The sequence below is a fragment of the Magnolia sinica genome, chromosome 2, assembly GCF_029962835.1.
Source record: "Magnolia sinica isolate HGM2019 chromosome 2, MsV1, whole genome shotgun sequence".
Lineage (NCBI taxonomy): Eukaryota > Viridiplantae > Streptophyta > Magnoliopsida > Magnoliales > Magnoliaceae > Magnolia > Magnolia sinica.
Window position 1 is genome coordinate 14,417,087 of NC_080574.1, and position 18,679 is coordinate 14,435,765.

Consider the following 18,679-nt stretch of genomic DNA (forward strand, 5'->3'; position numbering starts at 1 on the left):
TCCTCTTAGAATTTCCTCCTACTTTTACTTTAGGGCTTCCTATCTCCTTTTTTTTAATGCAGAAACCTTCCGTATCCCTTTTTAAAGAAAATTCTCGTAAGATAGGATGAGCACATCCTCCCTTATCTTGAATTTGAATTTTTGTATAATATTTAATAAAAAATTTATTATTACTACTTCAAGAATCGATCCCTAAACCTCTCTCTTAATTAAGAATTTCACTACCAACTCAACTATTGACTTGTTTTTATTTTTATTTAAAAATAAAATCTTTAAATATTTAATTTAGTTTTTTTTTTATGATGTACCAAAATTTAAGGTTGTTACAGGGCCCCTACGGTCAAGGTCCATCGTTGTTAGTGGGTCGCAACCAAGTCAGGCTCAGGACCGCTGCCACATTAATTGATAGTCTAGCCATGCACAAAATCTTATTTTTAGTCTATAATTGGAGGGCTCATTTGATAGCAGCAAAAGCTTAATCTCATACAACTCATCTACATTGAGCCTATCTTTATTTTGTCACTCTATTCCTGTTGTTTTCAACTAGTTATTTTTAATTTAAACGCCATTAGAATAAGAAAAAGTTATTTGACACACATATGGTATATATGCATATTGAAAACTTAACACATGATATATACGTAAGATGGTTGAAAATATAAGGTGGTGTACATATCATATATGCAGGTTTCTTAAAGATGTATGCACCATTACTATTTGGCAGAAAAATAACGAAATTCCGAGAGAGTAAGTTGGGCCACAAGCATAGGATCAAAATGAGCAGCTAACCGCTGATTTATATTAGCAATGTTTGAACTGTTCAGATTATATTGATGTAATTTTTGTGATGTAGCCAATAAGATAATTATTTTGGGATATCATCAGTGTGTCATGTGTACAATGGATCGATAGCCCAACGACACCTTTGTTACGCATGCGACTCTCCTATCTTTAAAAATGAGACAAAAAGGCATTTAAGTGGGAAATGAAATTGGAGGTACATGAATGAAGAGTAAATGACTTACTTAAAATGTGTTTAGATTTGAATAAATGAAATGCGTTTAAAATCCAAATATTTTGTTTGAATAGAAGTAAATGGGAGGATTTGGAATACATTGAAAACGTTCATATATTCATAGTAATATATATGATATCTTAAATCAACTTTAATATATCAAATTAGTGTACATATGTAATATTTATTATATTGATTTTAATAAGCCCATAGAAATGTATAATTTAGCTATAAGAAAATGTTGAGCCCTGGGTGGGCCAAACATATAAGGATAACAAGCAAGTAACTTGCCAATGTTTTCTACCTGTTCATTTAGGGCTTGTTTGGACGCGCGGATTAGGTGGGAGTGAGTTGTATTAGGATGGATTGCACGGCTTCCCATATCATAAATGGGTTTGTCAGTGGATTACATGCAATCCCACTGGATTGCTATATCCATCGCCCATCTACTGCCGTGTTTGGACGGGCAGACGGGAGGGGATTTCAAAAGCGTCAGCGTTCACATTGGGTCCTGCTGGGACGTGTAATGGGCCACCATCATGCACGGTTCGATGATCGGAACCGTCCAATGCGTCCAGGAGGTGGGGCCGACCATACCCATGGAGACCTTATCCTCCCACGCACAGGCAGACACGATTTCCACCGTCAAATGCAAGACGGACGGTGGAGTAAAAGATTCTGTGGGCTACACTGAATTCAATCCGAAACCAAACATTTCCGACTAGTTTTTTGACATGCATTCAATGGACGGAGTGGATTTCCCTGAAGACATCAATCATGGGCCCCACCATCAGCACAGCGCAAGAAATTGCGCAAGTCGCTACGTCCGTGAAAACCGACTTCGGTGGGCCATTATGCGATCTTGGTGGTGATCGGATCAGCAATCCAAACCGTCCATAATCTCCAAAAGGGGGTCACAACCCTTCCCATGAAGTCAGAATGGACGGTGTGGATACTCCCTTCGCTACACAACATGCATAAACAGAGTCGGTTCGTCCGGCTCCAAACCGACCTCCTCTAGTCGATGGGATTTGCAATCAAACCGAATCCTCTCCCGAAGCCAAAATCTCACTCCCATCCATCGTCAATACCGCGCCGCCCAAACAGAACTGCAGGAGGACTGGGTGGGATTTCAAAATCCTATCCCACGTACTCCACTCTACTCCCACCTAATCCGCCCGTCTAATCACGCCCTTAGGAGGTGTTTGGCGCATGGTATTAGATGGGATTAGGTGGGATAGAATTGCATTTGGTTCCGTGCCAATTCCACATGACGTTTAGGGAGAATGGGAAAGCTTGGAATTAGATTAGATGGAACTGCATCTTATCCAAGGCACTCTAGCCTTTTGCTTTCCAGGTGTTTTGAAAATTTTGATGTCTTATTGGTGATAGCAAGTTGTGCAGGTCTCACCATGATGTGTGGGCTATATCCACACTATCCACCCATTTTTTGATATCATTTTAGGGCATGGGCCAAAAAATCAGGTAAATCCAAAGCTCAAGTGGGCCCCACTATAGAAAGCAGTGGGGATTGAACGCCTACCATTGAAAACTTCTTTAGGGCCACATAAGTTTTAGGTCAAGCTGATATTTGTGTTTTTCCTTCATCCAAATCTTTTTTACCTTATGAATAGATTGGATGGCAAGTAAACGTCACAGTGGACCCTAGAAAGATTTCAACTGTATGCACCATTATTCCCACTAATTTCTATGTTGTAGTCCACATAAGCTCTAGATCTGTCTCATTTTTAGGCTCATGTCATAAAATGAGATTGCAAAATAGATGAACGGTGTAGATATAACACATATATGTTATTCTCAATAATTCCTAATAATTGTGGGTATATTTATTTAATGGACAACAAACCAAAGAGTGAATGTCATCGTGACACAAATATAACATGGAGTTAGGCTTGTCCCATAATATCTCATAGTAATAGAGAACAATCCTTGTCATATGTAATAATTATATTTTTTGAATCTCATCCAAACTAATCCTTTCGAATACCATGCACCAAACATCACTGTAGATAACCAACCTTTAGATGGTTTCGATCATTTTGCTTGTAGATTTTAGTGATGCAGTCGGTATTTGAATGATTTTCGAACATGACCAGCATGTCATGTATATGGTGGACATATGCGTGCGCCACCTTTGTTTAGTCGCACGATTTTCTAAGGGAGCTCAAAAAAGCATTTTACCCCATTTAATTCCAAACCTGCTCTTATTAATGAGGATTTTCATTTACAAGCTCATTTATTTCCATTTTATTTCATTTGAATGCATTTACCTTCATAGAAACACACTTAAAACTCCATTTAACATCATTTACTTCCAATTTCTTCCATTTATCCCTATCCTAACAACCCCTATAAATTAAAAAATGACTTTTGTATTCCGGATGCAATCAAACATACTCATACCCATGCTATGGAACCTAACATACTTAACCTCTATAGGCTTCCCATGTTTTATGTTTTTATATGTAAATATACTCTGAATACACAGTGAGAGTGTGTTAAAAACAAGATAATAATAATAATAAATTCATTGAGAAACCTTATTTAACAATCCATGCAAACGATCATCCCGACAATAAAACCTCAAGTTCACATGGAGTAGTCCGCATGATATTCAGACGCAGCTTATTTTTGTATACGTGGCTTCATCCTGCTAATTCACCTTATTAACGGTTGGGTGAAACACACCATGGGGCTCCTCGCATATCGGAGGTATGCATCTTATCCACATTATCTCCTGTGTTGTGGCCCACTTGAGTTGTGAATCTAGCTCATATCCAAGGGCTATATTCAAGAAAAAAAACCTGATGGACGGAGTGGATATTATATGATGGGCCCAAAACCTTGGGTGTTTACGGACCCTATTTCCCGTCTCCGGTTACAACGAGGTCATTTTCGTAAATCTTGGCGACTATTACGACACTTCAGATAAATTATCCAGACCTAACAAACCCGCACCAAACGGTCAGTGACCTACTGTAACTTCCCAACACAGCATACCAGATCGGACACATCGACCAGTACCAAATGTACGTACCGGCTCAGCCGGTACAATCAACGGAGTGCAGATGTCCACGTGTCCGTCTCCTCCTCACAAAATAGATCGGCGTCATCTCAATTGCGGAAGCGGATTCCCCGGCAACCGTGGCAGGCGTTGTGGGCCCCACGGTGATATATTTGTTTTATATCCACTCTGTCCATCGCTTTTTCCAGATAATTTTACATGAAGCATCCAAAAATGAAACATATCCAAAGCTTGAGTGGACCACACCACAGGAAACAGCAGGGATAATCACACGCACCGTTGAAGCCTTCCTAAGGCCGACCGTTACGTTTATTTGCCATCAGACTTGTTTATAATGTCATTCAAGAATGAAGGGAAAAAACAAATATCAACTTAGATTCAAAACTTTTGTGATGTAGATGTTTTTAGCTGTAAGTGTTCAATCACCACTGTTTCTTGTGGCATGGCCTACTTCAGCTTTGGATCTCTTTCATTTTTTATTTTTATCTTATGTCCTATCATGATATTGGAAAATTGAAAAATGAATGAACGGCGTCGATAAAAGACATAAGTCACGGTAGGCCCCACAAAGACTGCCACACGGTGGGAGGGTAAGAAGCGGACGGGAAATGGCTCAGTTACGGGACGTGAACTGCCCGTTCCCCGCCAACAGGAAGGCGGAAACTATGTGGGGCCCACCACGGTGTCCGTGGTAAATCTGATCTGTCCATCCATTTTACAATCTCTAATAAACAAAAGTCCAAAATTGATTCAGATGCAACACGAAACAGTGGGATTTAACGCCAAGCTAACAACGTCCTCAATTGCTCGATCAGGCTAACGGTGCCGTCACGGCACCCGTTCCTCGTAACGGAGTCAATAGATTATCCGCCCGCATAAAAAGCGCACCCACCTAAAAAGCGTAAATGATCACAGCCGTCCATTCAAATCATCATCTGGATCTCCTTTTTCCGTTCTCTCAGCTAAAAGCACCCCTCCTTTCCTTCTCTTTTTTGTTTTCCGCAGCAGCTCGAGCGAGGAGAGAAGAGAGGGAAAGGGGAAAAAAAACGATTACAGAGCTGGAGATTTCCAGAGAGACGAGGCGCAAAATGGGAAAATACATGAAGAAATGCAAGGGAATTGGAGAGGTTGCGGTCATGGAGGTCTCTTCCGTCGGCGTACGGACGCGCGCTCGAGCCCTCGCCCTCGCTACTGCCACGAAGCGGCGAAGACCCGTTTCCGGTGAATTCCGTACACGAAGACTGCTGGAACGCGCGTCCCAATTGCGGAGGTCGTCGAATTCCGGCAGGATTCCTGCCGATCGGTGCCCTAGCCCTGACCGTGTCGCTGTATCTCGGTGCTCCAGCAACGGATCGAGCGAGCTCGTGAACGAGTGGTTTAGATCTTCAGATCCAGAGGTGAAATTCAAATTCGAATCCAATTCAAGTTCATTTATTGTGGAATTCCTGTTTATTTTGCTTTAATTGCTTTTTAAAAATTCTCAGGGTTTTGGAAACGCGACGGATTTCGACAGCAGAGAGAGGTTTTTTTCTTTTTCTGAAATTTTATTTTATTAAGTGAAATTAAAAGCTCTACGCATTTCTAAGTTACGTTATTTATTTATTTCTTTCGCTTGTTCCTTCTCTTTTGTGGTTCTGATTTCAGAGAGACTACTCCTAGTAATCTTCGATCCGAATCTGACGATCTGGAATCAACGGCGAGGCTATCTGAGACGAATTCCCGCCGAAAATCGTCGGCTGAGAAGATTCCGTCAGAAGCGGAGATCGAGGCGTTCTTCTCGGCCGCGGAGAAAACCGAGCTGAAGCGATTTGCAGAAAGGTGAGTTCGTAGGATTAGCTGGTTAGCACTGCATGCTTATGTTAGCGATAACTCTCTTAACCTGCGCTTTCTTCGCAATTTAGGTATAATTATGATGTGTTGAAGGATGTTCCGTTGGAGGGACGATACGAGTGGGTCAAATTGAAATGATGACAGTATTCAAGAAGGGCATTTTCGGTATTTTTCCTTTTTTCTTTTTTCCCTTCTTTCTGTACAGCTAGCTGCTGCAGTTGTGTAAGAAGCTTTGTTTTCTGTACGATATACGGAGAAGCTTCTGGTGTAAATCCCTTTGGGGAAGAACGGTTGAATAAACCTTCAGTTAGCTTTATTCGTTCATTTCGGTGTATTCTCTCTCTCTCTCTCTCTCTCTAGGGTTTTCTTTGAGGAATTTATTTATTTATTTATTTTTTATTTTTGGAATTTATGCTTCGGTTCTTCAAGATGCATACTCGCACAACCCTACTCCACCCCACGCACGTGACAGACGCTGCGTGATCCGATCCGCTCATCGAGTGGCCTTCAACATGGAGATTCTCTGGCCCAAAAATGAAGATGGTGGGACTGGCCTAACTGCTAGATTTAAGCATTGATTGTGTACTGTCAGTCAAGTCGTTTTAACTGTCCATACCATGCACGCTCGATCCGCTGATGAGCGGGCCAATGGCTTTCATGGCGTGCCTACCTATTTAGTGAGCCGGGTCTTGTAACTCTTGCACGAGTCTGCATGTTTGCACGTATAAATGCTCAGCAGTAAATTTACTATGTTGGATCATTCAATTTCCTTGGCCCAACAAACTGTATTGTAGGGCCCACCTTTTGCTGATCCAAATAGTTCATAAGGAGAATCCCATTACATATGGGATATAGCTCAAAAGCCCTCCCAATGAGATTTTCCTGCTGTCTGATCCGGCTGCTTTTAGTTGTGGACCGTTGGCTGTAATTGTGCATTTATAAAAGCCCCCTATTTGGGTGGCCACGACATCTAACCCCACTTTGGGGCCACTGGACGGACGATTTAAACTCCTGAAGGTGGGCCCCAACTGTACTTTGACTGAACAAGAATAGCCATTCCTTTACGAGATTTGCCGGCGCCAATATATAAATTCCTTGCCTGGCAAGGCAATCAATCCAAAGCAACGCATTTCTCAACGGCCGGTCTGTAAAGCTTATTCAACCCCTCCCTTATCATCCAATCATCCAATGGTGGTGGGGGACCGATTTCTCGAGATAAGGACACCTTTGGCTGGGGCCCACACCACCCCATGACTGCGTGAGCACGCTACGTAGACATCGTATAATACGCCGAGGGAGTCACCATGTATTAAAGCTGTAGCGATGACCCAAGGTGGGGCCCACACCCGACTAACCCTGCGTCCGATCCAACACTAGTGAGATGTAGCGTGCTCCTAACGTAGGTTCAACATGTGGTTGTTACGGGATACACGATATCCCTCTTTGTTAGTCAGCGTTTGGAAGAACTATAGTTTAGTAACTTGAGGTCTGCTAATTCCACAGATGTTTAGAGACGTGCACAGCCACACTCTGGCACGTGTGCAAATTTGGAATACGTGTTAGATCCGAGCTTTCCATGAGGTTGAAAATAATGATTAGATCCATTTCACTCTTCAGGTGGGCCAAACGCATACAAAGTAAATTGACGGTTAAAATTCTTTTCTACCTGTTCTTTTGTTTTTATATGATGTAACCCATCTGAGGCAGTGAAATTGCCTGATCTTAAAACGAATAGATCTCAGCAGTGTATCTCACCTGATGGAAAGCTCAGATCTCACGCATGTCTCACGTTAACACACATGCGACCCGGCGTGTGGATATGGACGTCCCTCACACCCGTCTGGAATTAGCAAACCTTACTACTCTCTTACCGAAAAAACCTTTCCTCGAGTGCGGAGGAAACGATGCAGGCATGCTAAGGTGGCGTGTGTGCGTGGGACGCGGATTGGGTATTACCTCACCAGACCTAGCCAGAGTGAGACTGTCCTGGCAGGGTCTCTGTAGAGCCCACCGTGACGTATGTGTTTTATCCATGCCGTCCATCCATTTTAACTGATCATTTTAGGCACTATCCCAAAAATTATGTAGATAAAATGCTCAAGTGGACCATACCATAAGAAGCAGTGGAGATTGAATGCCTGCCATTGAAAATTTATAGGGGGCCACATGAGTTTTGGATCAAGTTGATATTCATGCTTTCCCTTCATCTAGGTCTACCTTACCTTATGAACAGGTTGGGTGGAAAATAAACATCAGGTGGGCCCTGAGAAGGTTTCAATGGTCAGCGTCATTGTCACCCCTGCTTCCTGTGGTGTGGTCCAACTGAGCCTTCCATCTGCCTCTTTTTTAGGCTCATCCCCTAAAGTGATCCATCAAAATGGATGGACGGCGTTGATAAAAACACATACATCACGTTGGACCCCACAGAGCCCTTTCCTGTACCGTCCGTTTCTAGCTAGGTCCTGGTGGGGTAGTACCCAATACGCCTCCGTGTGCGTGGGAGCCATGGAAGCGTGTGAAAGACTATCTTCTTCTCCCACGTGGGAAGTCCCACATGGGAGTCATGGACCTTCCGGACTCCTCTTCTACCAATATACTAAAGAAGAATGCAAAAAATAAAATAAAATAATTTATAGAAGAGAAGGCATGTGGCGTGGTGAAGGTGGTGGTCCTCTTTTATCCGCTTTCTGCCTTTATCTCTCTTACCTTGAGGGAGTATAAGGAACATTGGATCTAGTGTCCATGTGATGAAATCAACGCCTGGGAATGTTGCTTATAAAATAAGGTTAGACAACTGATTTGACATTTCTTCCCTTTTCTGATTTCTTTAATCTTATCAGGAGATGAGTTGTTTTGGTTGATATGAAATCTCTTTCTCCCAAATTGATTATGATGGTTCCCATGTGTTAATGGTCAGTCCTTCCATCTTACTTTAATCTAATGAAATTTAATTATTCTAATTTAATATTTAGTAGAAAGTGAAATGAAAATGAAAATAGAAACGCCAAACAGGCCGTTAATTAAGATCATGATCATCCCATCAATATGATCTTTAAATGATGTCCCACAAAGCAGACGGTCCAAAACTGCAATGCACATATAGCATGCATACAATGAGAAGCAGTCTAGACTCTCGTCTTCTTGGGTCATTTGATCAGACCATGTATCTATTAATATGAGATGGATTGCAGAGATGTTTGTGCAATGCTTCTATCCGAAGGAAAGAAAGAAAACAAGGGTGAAGATTGTACGGTTGTAGATAACTAACGATGCATAAAAGACACAAACCTAGGAACGGGACACATGTCCTTCGCCCTACATTTAAAAGGCTGGGACAGGTGAGAGGTTTAGAGGCTTACGGCACCACATGCCATCCATTTATATCTATTTGGCTATGTATTTAATATACTTGTCTTGCGGTGGAGCTATTTGAACCTTCTTGAATCGGTGAGTCAGCTGGTTCAGGTCACTTTTTTAAAAAGACAACACAATAGGGGCTTTTTCTTAAATAGTTAAGGCCGCTCATTTTAGGTGAAGGCATTGTAGCCGTTTGGTTAGGGGTTTGTAAATACTTAATGTTGAAAAAGGCCATCTGGTAGTGGTATTATTTTGAACTATCAACCATAGAAGTTGGCCCCACTAGATGAATAGCCTGGATTTTATGAACGCTAATTGAGTCCCAGTGAGCCAGGTGGCCCAGGCCCAGACTGCTTTGAATCTGGTTCTTACTGTGGTGAGTGAGACTAAATGGGCCATGCTTGGGAAGGGCCGCACTGGGCCGTGTTTGTATCTGGTATAGCGACTGGGCTCAGACCCAGTTCGTTAATAGATGGCTAGTTTGGACGCGGATTGCGTTCCACCCCCGCAGTCTCCAGCAGGGAACGGGCAGGAGCTTTGAGTGGACAACGTGACGTGTGAATATTATCCACACCGTCCATTCATTTTTTTCGTATCATTAATTAAACTCTTATGACCGTTGAAAACTTCTTGGGGCTGATATATATTTTTTTTATCTCCATCCAGGTCTACCTAACTTTATGAATAGGTTGGATGAAAAATAAACATCACGGTGGGCGCTAGAAAAGTTTCAACGGTAAGAATCATTATAACCGCTGCTTCCTGTGGTGTGGTCCACTTGAGCCGTGGATCTGCCTCATTTTTAGATTAATTCCTAAAATGATACGAAAAAATGAATGGACGGTGTGGATAAGACCAGTACATCAAGGTGGCCACTCAAAGCTCCTGCCCATTCCCAGCTGGAACTTGCGGGGTAGGACGCAATCCGCGTCCGCGTCCGGCTCGGATAGGCTTGGCCAGATCATTAGCTCTTGAGATAGGCCTCGAAGACTCACCCTTACCAATCTCATCCCTATCAGTCCTACGTCGGTTATCAAAAATTGCTTATCCATACAAGCAGTGCACGTGTATGAGATCCTAGCCATTCATCTGTTGGGTCAAGTGGTCGTACCCACTGATTAGACGACTCCTGACGATTACAAATGGACACCCAATGAAAAACTGCAACCACCCATCACCATGGCAAACTCATCCAACCTATGGCTTAGATCATCTCTCTGGTGTAATTTTTGCTGTATGGCCCATCCATGGTAGGCCCCAGTAGATGAATAATGTCCTGCATATGTGCAACGTTTACTAAGAATAATGCTTCGCAAGCAAGACATCAGTAAGAATCCTATGTTTGTATTGCACAGTTTAAGAAATGATAATGACTCATCAACCCACATGTCATAGCAGTCCAGATCATCTAAACCACTCATCCAACTGCGAATGGAGCGTGGCCAAATAATTTGATAACCAATAATTAGATGGTTAGGATTGGCCGATTAGTGTGATTTAAATATGTAATTCATCCACAATGGCACCCATAATTTTGATGGTCTGGATGGCTTCATATCAGTACCAATTGTGAGAAGTATTAGTCACCACCATCTTTTATATGGTGCAAAACTTACAGAAGACTTCAGCAAGTAAGATATTAATGAGGAGCATTGGATACTCTCTCATGGTATGGTAGATAGCTGTGTAACTTAGATTAACATAACCGTAAGCAATATCTGGATAGAGATACGGCATACATTTTTATATTCTGGGTATGGTGGGTACGTAGTGCTTGGCATGGCCCAAAAAGAAAAAGAAAAAAAAAAAAGAAAAAAAAGAAGGGCCACACGCATATTGTATATAGGTAAGTGAGGTTTAATTGTTTAATCGAACATTAGCTTTTCCAAGAAGTTGAATTGAATCGTCCACTCATTTTTAGTACTTTTTTGTTTTATTTATTTTTGCAAGATCATTTAGACCATTTATTTGTTGCATCCTATTGGGGGTAGACTGTGACACAAAACTCTGACTTACCAGCCTTAAATGAAAGAAGAAATTCAATGCTCCGCATTCAATGGTGAAAGTGAAAAAAACAAAAAATTCGGTCCTATTTGTGAACTTGGATAGGATTGGGTGGAACTAGGAGCCACAAAAGTTGGTGGATCCAAGATTGTGGGTCCACCATAACCTATGTATTTTATATCCATGCCCATCGTTATTTTACCGGCTTAAATTCTAAAACGTGAGACCAGAATTGAAGCTAATCCACAGCTCAAGTGGATCACACCATAGAAGTAATGGTAATTGAACGTCTACATTAAACTTCATGGGGCTACTGAGGTGTTGGATAACCATTATGTTTGTGTTTTTCCTTCAAAAGGTTGGATGGCAAATAAAAATTATAGTGCCCCTTAGGAAGTTTTGAGTGGTTGGGGAATTCGATCACCACTGTTTTCCACAGCATGGTCTACTTGAGATTTGGATTTACATTATTTTTAGGCTCTTGACTAAAAATGAGTTAAAATTGGATGGATGGTGGGGGGGGTCCTACAATCACAGGTTCATTTACTGTGGATCCTTTGTATTCAACCATTGATGAATGGATGTCTTCAATCTATGTAAAATTATGAGGAATTTATTGATCATCAGTTTTGCTCGACCGATCGAACTTTCTCGGAATTAGACAAATTTACTTACTAAACAGTTTTGAATTATACTCGATTGGTTGAGCCTCCGTATCGTTCAATTGACAATATTTTAAAAAAAATCATTAACTTTTTGAATAGTTTTTTACTAGTTCAATCGCTTGAGTTTTGGTCTGCTTGATCGATTGAAGGGTGCTCAATCAATGTCAATCAATCAATACTAAGATTGATGGTGCACGCGAAACTGCATAAGTGTATAATTTATTTCATATTCTAGTTTATATATATATATCGAGTCTGCTCGATCAATTAAAGGATGCTAAATCAGTGTCGATCGATTGATACTGAGATTGATGATGCACACGGAATTGCGTAAGTGCATGATTTATTTCATATTCCAGTTGTAATTATATATATATATATATATATATATATATATATATATATATATATATATATATATATATATATATATATATATATATGGAAAAGGTATTATACACTCGACCTTGCCATAGCATTCCGTAAGGTTGAGCGCTGTCATATTGCTGGCCGTTGGATGTAGACAGTTTGCATCCAATGGCTGATGCTTTAATGCATGATCAAAGAGAGAAACCAACATGACTTAAACAGCCGTAAATAGTATGGCATGTTAAAATATATAAAAGCACTTGGTGGGGCCCACCTGAGTTTTGAATGCTGCTGAAACTTGGTCTGAACCCTTACACAAGTGAGACACACATAATGGATGGGCTGGATTTGCAAACCACATCTCGATGGGCCCAAAAAATGATTATGAATGTTTTAATGGTGCACGGCCCCTCCCCACTTCTGTATGTGGTGTGGCTCTACAAGTCACGAATTGACTTGATATTTGAGACCTAAGCCCATGATGGAATGGTGCATCTGACTGATGGGGTAGATGTTCGAAATGCATCACGGTGGGGCCCACACAGCTCGACCTCATGGGACGGACACGTGAGGTCGAGCGCATAGTACCTTTTCCCATATATATATATATATATATATATATATATATATATATATATATATATATATATATATCGAGTTTGCTCGATCGAATGAAGGGTGCTCAATCAGTGTCGATCAATTGATACTGAGATTAACGGTGCACGCGGAACTGCGTAAGTGCATGATTTATTTCATATTCTAGTTGTAATAATATATATATCAGGTTTGCTCGATCGATTGAAGGGTGCTTAATCAGTGTCGATCAATCGATACTTAGATTGACGGTGCACGCGGAACTACGTAAGTGCATGATTTATTTCATATTCTAGTTGTAATAATATATATATCGGGTCCCCTCGATCGATTGAAGGGTGCTCAATCAGTGTCGATCAATTGATACCGAGATTAACGGTGCATACGGAACTGCGTAAGTGCATGATTTATTCCATATTCCAATTGTAATTTTATATATATCGGGTCTCTCGATTGATTCAAGGGTACTCAATCAATGTCGATCGATCGATTCTTAGATTGACGGTGCACGTGGAACTGCATAAGTGTATGATTTATTTCATATTCCAGTTGTAATATATATATATATATATATATATATATATATATATATATATATATATGGAAAAGGTACTATGCGTTTGACCTCACGATAAGCTCCCGTGAGGTCGAGCTGTGTGGGCCCCATTGTGATGCGTGTCGACCATCAACACCGTGCATTTGATGGGTCCCCTCTAAATTATGGGATATCCCAAAAATCAGTCGTATACAGAACTCAGGGGGGCCATACCATCTAAAATCATGTGAAGACACTGTTAAAATATATAAAAGCACTTGGTGGGGCCCACCTGAGTTTTTAATGTTGCTGAAACTTGGTCTAAACCATCATCCAAGTGGGACACACATAATGGATGGGCTGGATTTTCAAAAAACATCTTGATGGGCCCAAAAAACTGATTATGAATGTTTTAATGGTGCACGGCCCCTCTCCACTTCTATATGTGGTGTGGCCCACACAAGTCACAGATTGACTTGATTTTTGAGACCTAGGCCCACGATGGAATGGTGCACCTGACTGATGGGGTAAATGTTCGAAATGTATCACGGTGGGGCCCACATAGCTCGACCTCATGGGACGGACTCGTGAGGTTAAGTGCATAGTACCTTTTCCCATATATATATATATATATATATATATATATATATCTATATATATATATATATATATATATATATATATATATCGAGTTTGCTCGATCGATTGAAGGGTGCTCAATCAGTGTCGATCGATCGATACTGAGATTAATGGTGCACGCGGAACTACATAAGTGCATGATTTATTTCATATTCTAGTTGTAATAATATATATATTGGGTCTACTCGATCGATTAAAGGGTGCTCAATCCGTTTCGATCGATCGATACTTAGATTGACGGTGCACGGGAAACTGCGTAAGTGCATGATTTATTTCATATTCTAGTTGTAATAATATATATATATATATATATATATATATATATATATATATATATTTGAAATATATATATATATATATATAATATATATATCGGGTCTGCTCGATCGATTAATACTGAGATTGACATACATGTGGAACTACGTGCGTGCGTGCGTGCGTGCGTGCGTGCGTGTGTGTGTGTGTGTGTAATCAAAATTAAAGTATGATAGAGGTTTGTTAAGATGTTCCTAAGAATTCTAGAGAAGAAAAGTTAGGGTTTTGAAAGATTCGAATAAGGTTTTCATCATTGTAAGTGCATCATCTCTTATAATATCGTTTTATAATGAACTGCTTGTCACTTTGCATCTTAGTTTTTTCATGTGAGATTTTTTTTTTCCTCGTAAAATTCATCTCTTTACTACGTATTTTGTTTATATTTGATTTCATCTTATTTAATTGAATTCAGATTTATTTCCGCGTAATCCTCAATAACTATTCTATTCAAGTTAAATAACAATGCTAAGCCCAAGTAAAGAAGAACCTTAACATCATAGTGCAATCTCTCCACATGTGGGTCTCGCAGGAAAATATATCGTTTAGGTCCACCCATATACATGCGCCAGGTGTGATGGAGAGCCCACTTCATAATGAGCTGAGGTTTCATTCATTTTTGAGATTTAGGACATTCATCAGATGAGGAGGTCCACATTGCAGCCCTGACCCAAAACCAAGCCGGTCCATGCATCACGTGAACCACATGTATACGCTGAATGTTACCCTATTAAGTGAATTTCCTTTGTATTCCTGACCATCGATGTTGTCACAAGTGGGCCACCTGCAGAGTGTACGTCCTTTTCCGGCCAGGGAATGCCATGCGTAGATTACACCTGCTGAATTACCTGGATATCTCTCACAGCGACTGCCTTTGAATTGATAGTACGCGGATTCTTTCACACGCTTGTTTTTTTTTTGTTTTTTTGTTTTTTTTTGAATGCATTACATTCTCTTTGCATTCCATATTAGAATGATTGTATGTAGCAAAATGGAACTTATGGAGCTATCGCCAAGATACACACGTGCCAAATGAACAAGGCCCACTCATCCAGTGGAGCATAAATGAACGGCCGGATATAGACTTTAATTGTCATGAACATTTGCCTCAACTTGTCAGTTGACTTGCTTGATTGTTGGAACGTGTCATGCTAATGTTGGCCCACATATGATGGATGATCCAGATCTCACATATGTGGCATTTCAGTAGGCCTGATGTAAATGGAAGCACAGTCACACGATGGCTCTTCAGCTAATGGTTCTGATGAAAAGGGTTGGGCATACTTTCAGTTAGGCCCAGTTCTGTTTCAAACCAATGTAGGCTCGTTATGGATGGCATGGCTGGGAACGGTGTAACCTTCCGTTGGGCATTTTCGGCCTCGACCTTACTTTCAAGCCAACATAAGAAAACAAACTGGGTCTGGGCTGACTCATGACCTCGCCATTCTATCTACTGCGGCACCATCTGGGCACATCGTGTGACTCGTGGGCCTTGAAGAAATCACCGACGGTCCATATTCATGTGCACTTGTGACACAGCCTCCCTCCCAAAAGTGGGGTGGCTCTTATTTTTGGCCCACGTCATCTATTGGATGGGGCCACTGGACATCCTTGCTCACGCGTGCTACACACAAAGATGCAAAGCTCTGCATCATGCCTGGAAATGAGACAGGTCAGCCCGCAGGTTAACCGGCTCAAAACCTAGAATAAATTAATAGACCATATGAATAAATACTTATACATGATGCATATATATATTTGCATGCATCCACTCACGGGCCGGGTTGTGCTCCGACACATTCCATTAGGTTGGTTAAGCCAACCCTATTACAATTAAATGGGTTGGGTTTGGTCACACTTTGGTTGTAAGTGGGCGTTGGTAATGGGTTATATTGCATCTCGGTTTCAAATTTTAGTCGAGTATGACATGTGCTGGCATGTTAGGACCAACTATGCGGTTAGATTCCAACCAAATAACTTTGATCCCAATCACTAAGATAAGCAGACATGTTAAACTTGATATGACTACAATGTGAGGAGATCGGTTGCATATTCAACCACTCATAAGTTGTTTAAGATGATTAGGCGATTATCGGAGGGTAGGGTTCGTCCCCTGAAAATGAGTTATATCTTACCTTCCATACGAAATAACTTTTAAATAAAAAAGCAAACAAAAATGAAAAACTTGTATTCAACTACATAGAGTAACTGCAAAGCACCTCTTTGACAGAAGATCTATTTATATTACAATGGAAATTATCCAACGTATAAGCGTAGACTTGGATTATCTACTCCTAGTCTAAGATTAAATTATTGGTTATGTTAAAGAACGTAAAAGACCGATTATGCTAAGAAACGTAAATGATAATTGATATATTTAATTAGTTTATTTGGGAGACACTTTGATTCATTGAATTCTTTTACTATTTATATACTTCTCTAAAACAACTATATAGATGCTTCTTCCCACATTCAATCCATTACAATGACTGCTTCAGCACCACTCTGGCCTTCCAGACTCTTCTTTAACACCTATCCTAGTAACTGCTTTAACACCGCTTTCACTTAACCACATTTTGTTTTTCAATGCTTAGTCACACTTCATCTTCGGATGATGTGTATTATCCAACCAGTGCCAGCTATTATTTCTACAACACGAGCTCTGCATATCCTTGCAAATCTTATGCGTGTTGTATGTTACTCATGCAACGACACATGTCCTTTCCTAATTGGTTCATCCAATAATGGTAAAAAATAGGGTACAATGGGTTGGAGGTTAGGTTTGGGCCAAAATTTTTGATCCACTTAGCAAATGGCTTTGGACTCAAGCTATGGCCTATTACCCGCTTTAGTACCAGCTATTATACGTAGAGAGCCCATCCCAGGTCGGTAAGTTGATCAAGATTGGATGGAACTTAACTCCAAATACAAATCCTAAATCCTAATTCTAAAAATCCATATTCAAATCCTAAACTCAAAATCAAACCCTAAAGACCAAAACCCTAGAACCCAAACCTAAATCCAATCAACCAAATCAAACAAACCCAACGGAACCTAACCCCAAAACTCAACTTTAGGAAAAACCCAGTTAACTCACCAAGTTGACTCACCAGGTCAACTCACTGAGTTGACCCACCTAGTCAGCCTACCCACTCAACTCACCTTGTCAAATTAGGCCGAACGTCCACTTTAGTTCAAGCCCACATCAAAAGCCCAATTGGAGTATAGGAGGAAACAACAAAGTAGTACAACTTAGTTAAAACTCCCCACTTGTGTGGGAGAGATCACCTACCAAAACAAAAGAGTCGACGACATACAAGCAGCTCCCAAGTGGTTGCCCACCACGTGGCAGGTCTCTTGGTTTGGTAGAGAGGCCCAATTGTGTAAATTTGTTGCTCAGATCCTCCCAAACATATAACAAAATGAAATGACTTTGGCACCCTTCCATTGAACCCAAAATTACACCATATGCCATCTTATCCAACCCATGAGGTTTAGCCATTAGGCAATCTCAAATCTTAGCCATACAAATTCTTTCAAATCTTAGCAATCTCAAATCTTAATTCAATCCTTGTAACACTACCATCCATCCAACCATTCAATCCTTAATTAAGACTCCCCGGTTCATAAAGTACATCATTTCTACATAACAATGTATCTTGCACCCGGTTAGTATAAATGTATGCTTTGTGGCTTACCGACTCAGTTTGATTCTGCCCATCAGAAATTTGTGTTAATTAGTTTATTGCTTTGACAAGTGTAGGAGTTAAGGCAGGTTATCAATCCTGAATCTAAGTATGTCATAAGCTTTGCATTCAACATATCATTTTACATACCTTTGCATCATTTATGTACGAGAACTAATCCTTGACTATTGAGAATAATAAGATCTTATGAAGTAGAGATCGTACGATAGTACGGGTAGAATGGGTGCTTAACACTTTCTCTCTGTAATTGCCATCCCCTTACCCTAAATCTCTGATCATAGACCAAGAGTATCATCTCAAGGTTGAGAATCTTCTATTTATTTCTCATAGCGTTTCTATAAGGTCTAGTCAATTGTAGAGACGAAACAACTGGCTAATGGCGACTCTGGTCAAACAAAATACTCTTTTAATCACAATGCAAAGCCCTTGAAAGAGGCACCGGTGGAAAGCAAGAGTTGATTTTGCCCCCGGATCCAGTGTCGACACTATAAGCTACTACTTAAGGGTGTCGATGGGTCAGGTCTGGGCCAAGTGTAGAGATGGCCATATGGGCTGTCAACGGGCTGAGTCTAAGTTGAGTGTATAAATGGCCATACGGGCTATCAA

At 40.7% G+C, this 18,679-nt stretch overlaps 1 protein-coding gene across 1 annotated transcript; it reads left to right on the forward strand.

Moving 5' to 3' along the window:
• Positions 1-5,038: 5,038 nt before the first annotated feature.
• LOC131236029 (cyclin-dependent kinase inhibitor 1-like) lies at positions 5,039-6,215 on the forward strand. Its single transcript, XM_058233118.1, has 4 exons — positions 5,039-5,458; positions 5,546-5,583; positions 5,706-5,879; positions 5,963-6,215. The coding sequence occupies exons 1-4, from the start codon at positions 5,150-5,152 to the stop codon at positions 6,027-6,029; spliced, it is 588 nt and encodes a 195-aa protein (XP_058089101.1). The 5' UTR covers positions 5,039-5,149; the 3' UTR covers positions 6,030-6,215.
• Positions 6,216-18,679: the final 12,464 nt, after the last annotated feature.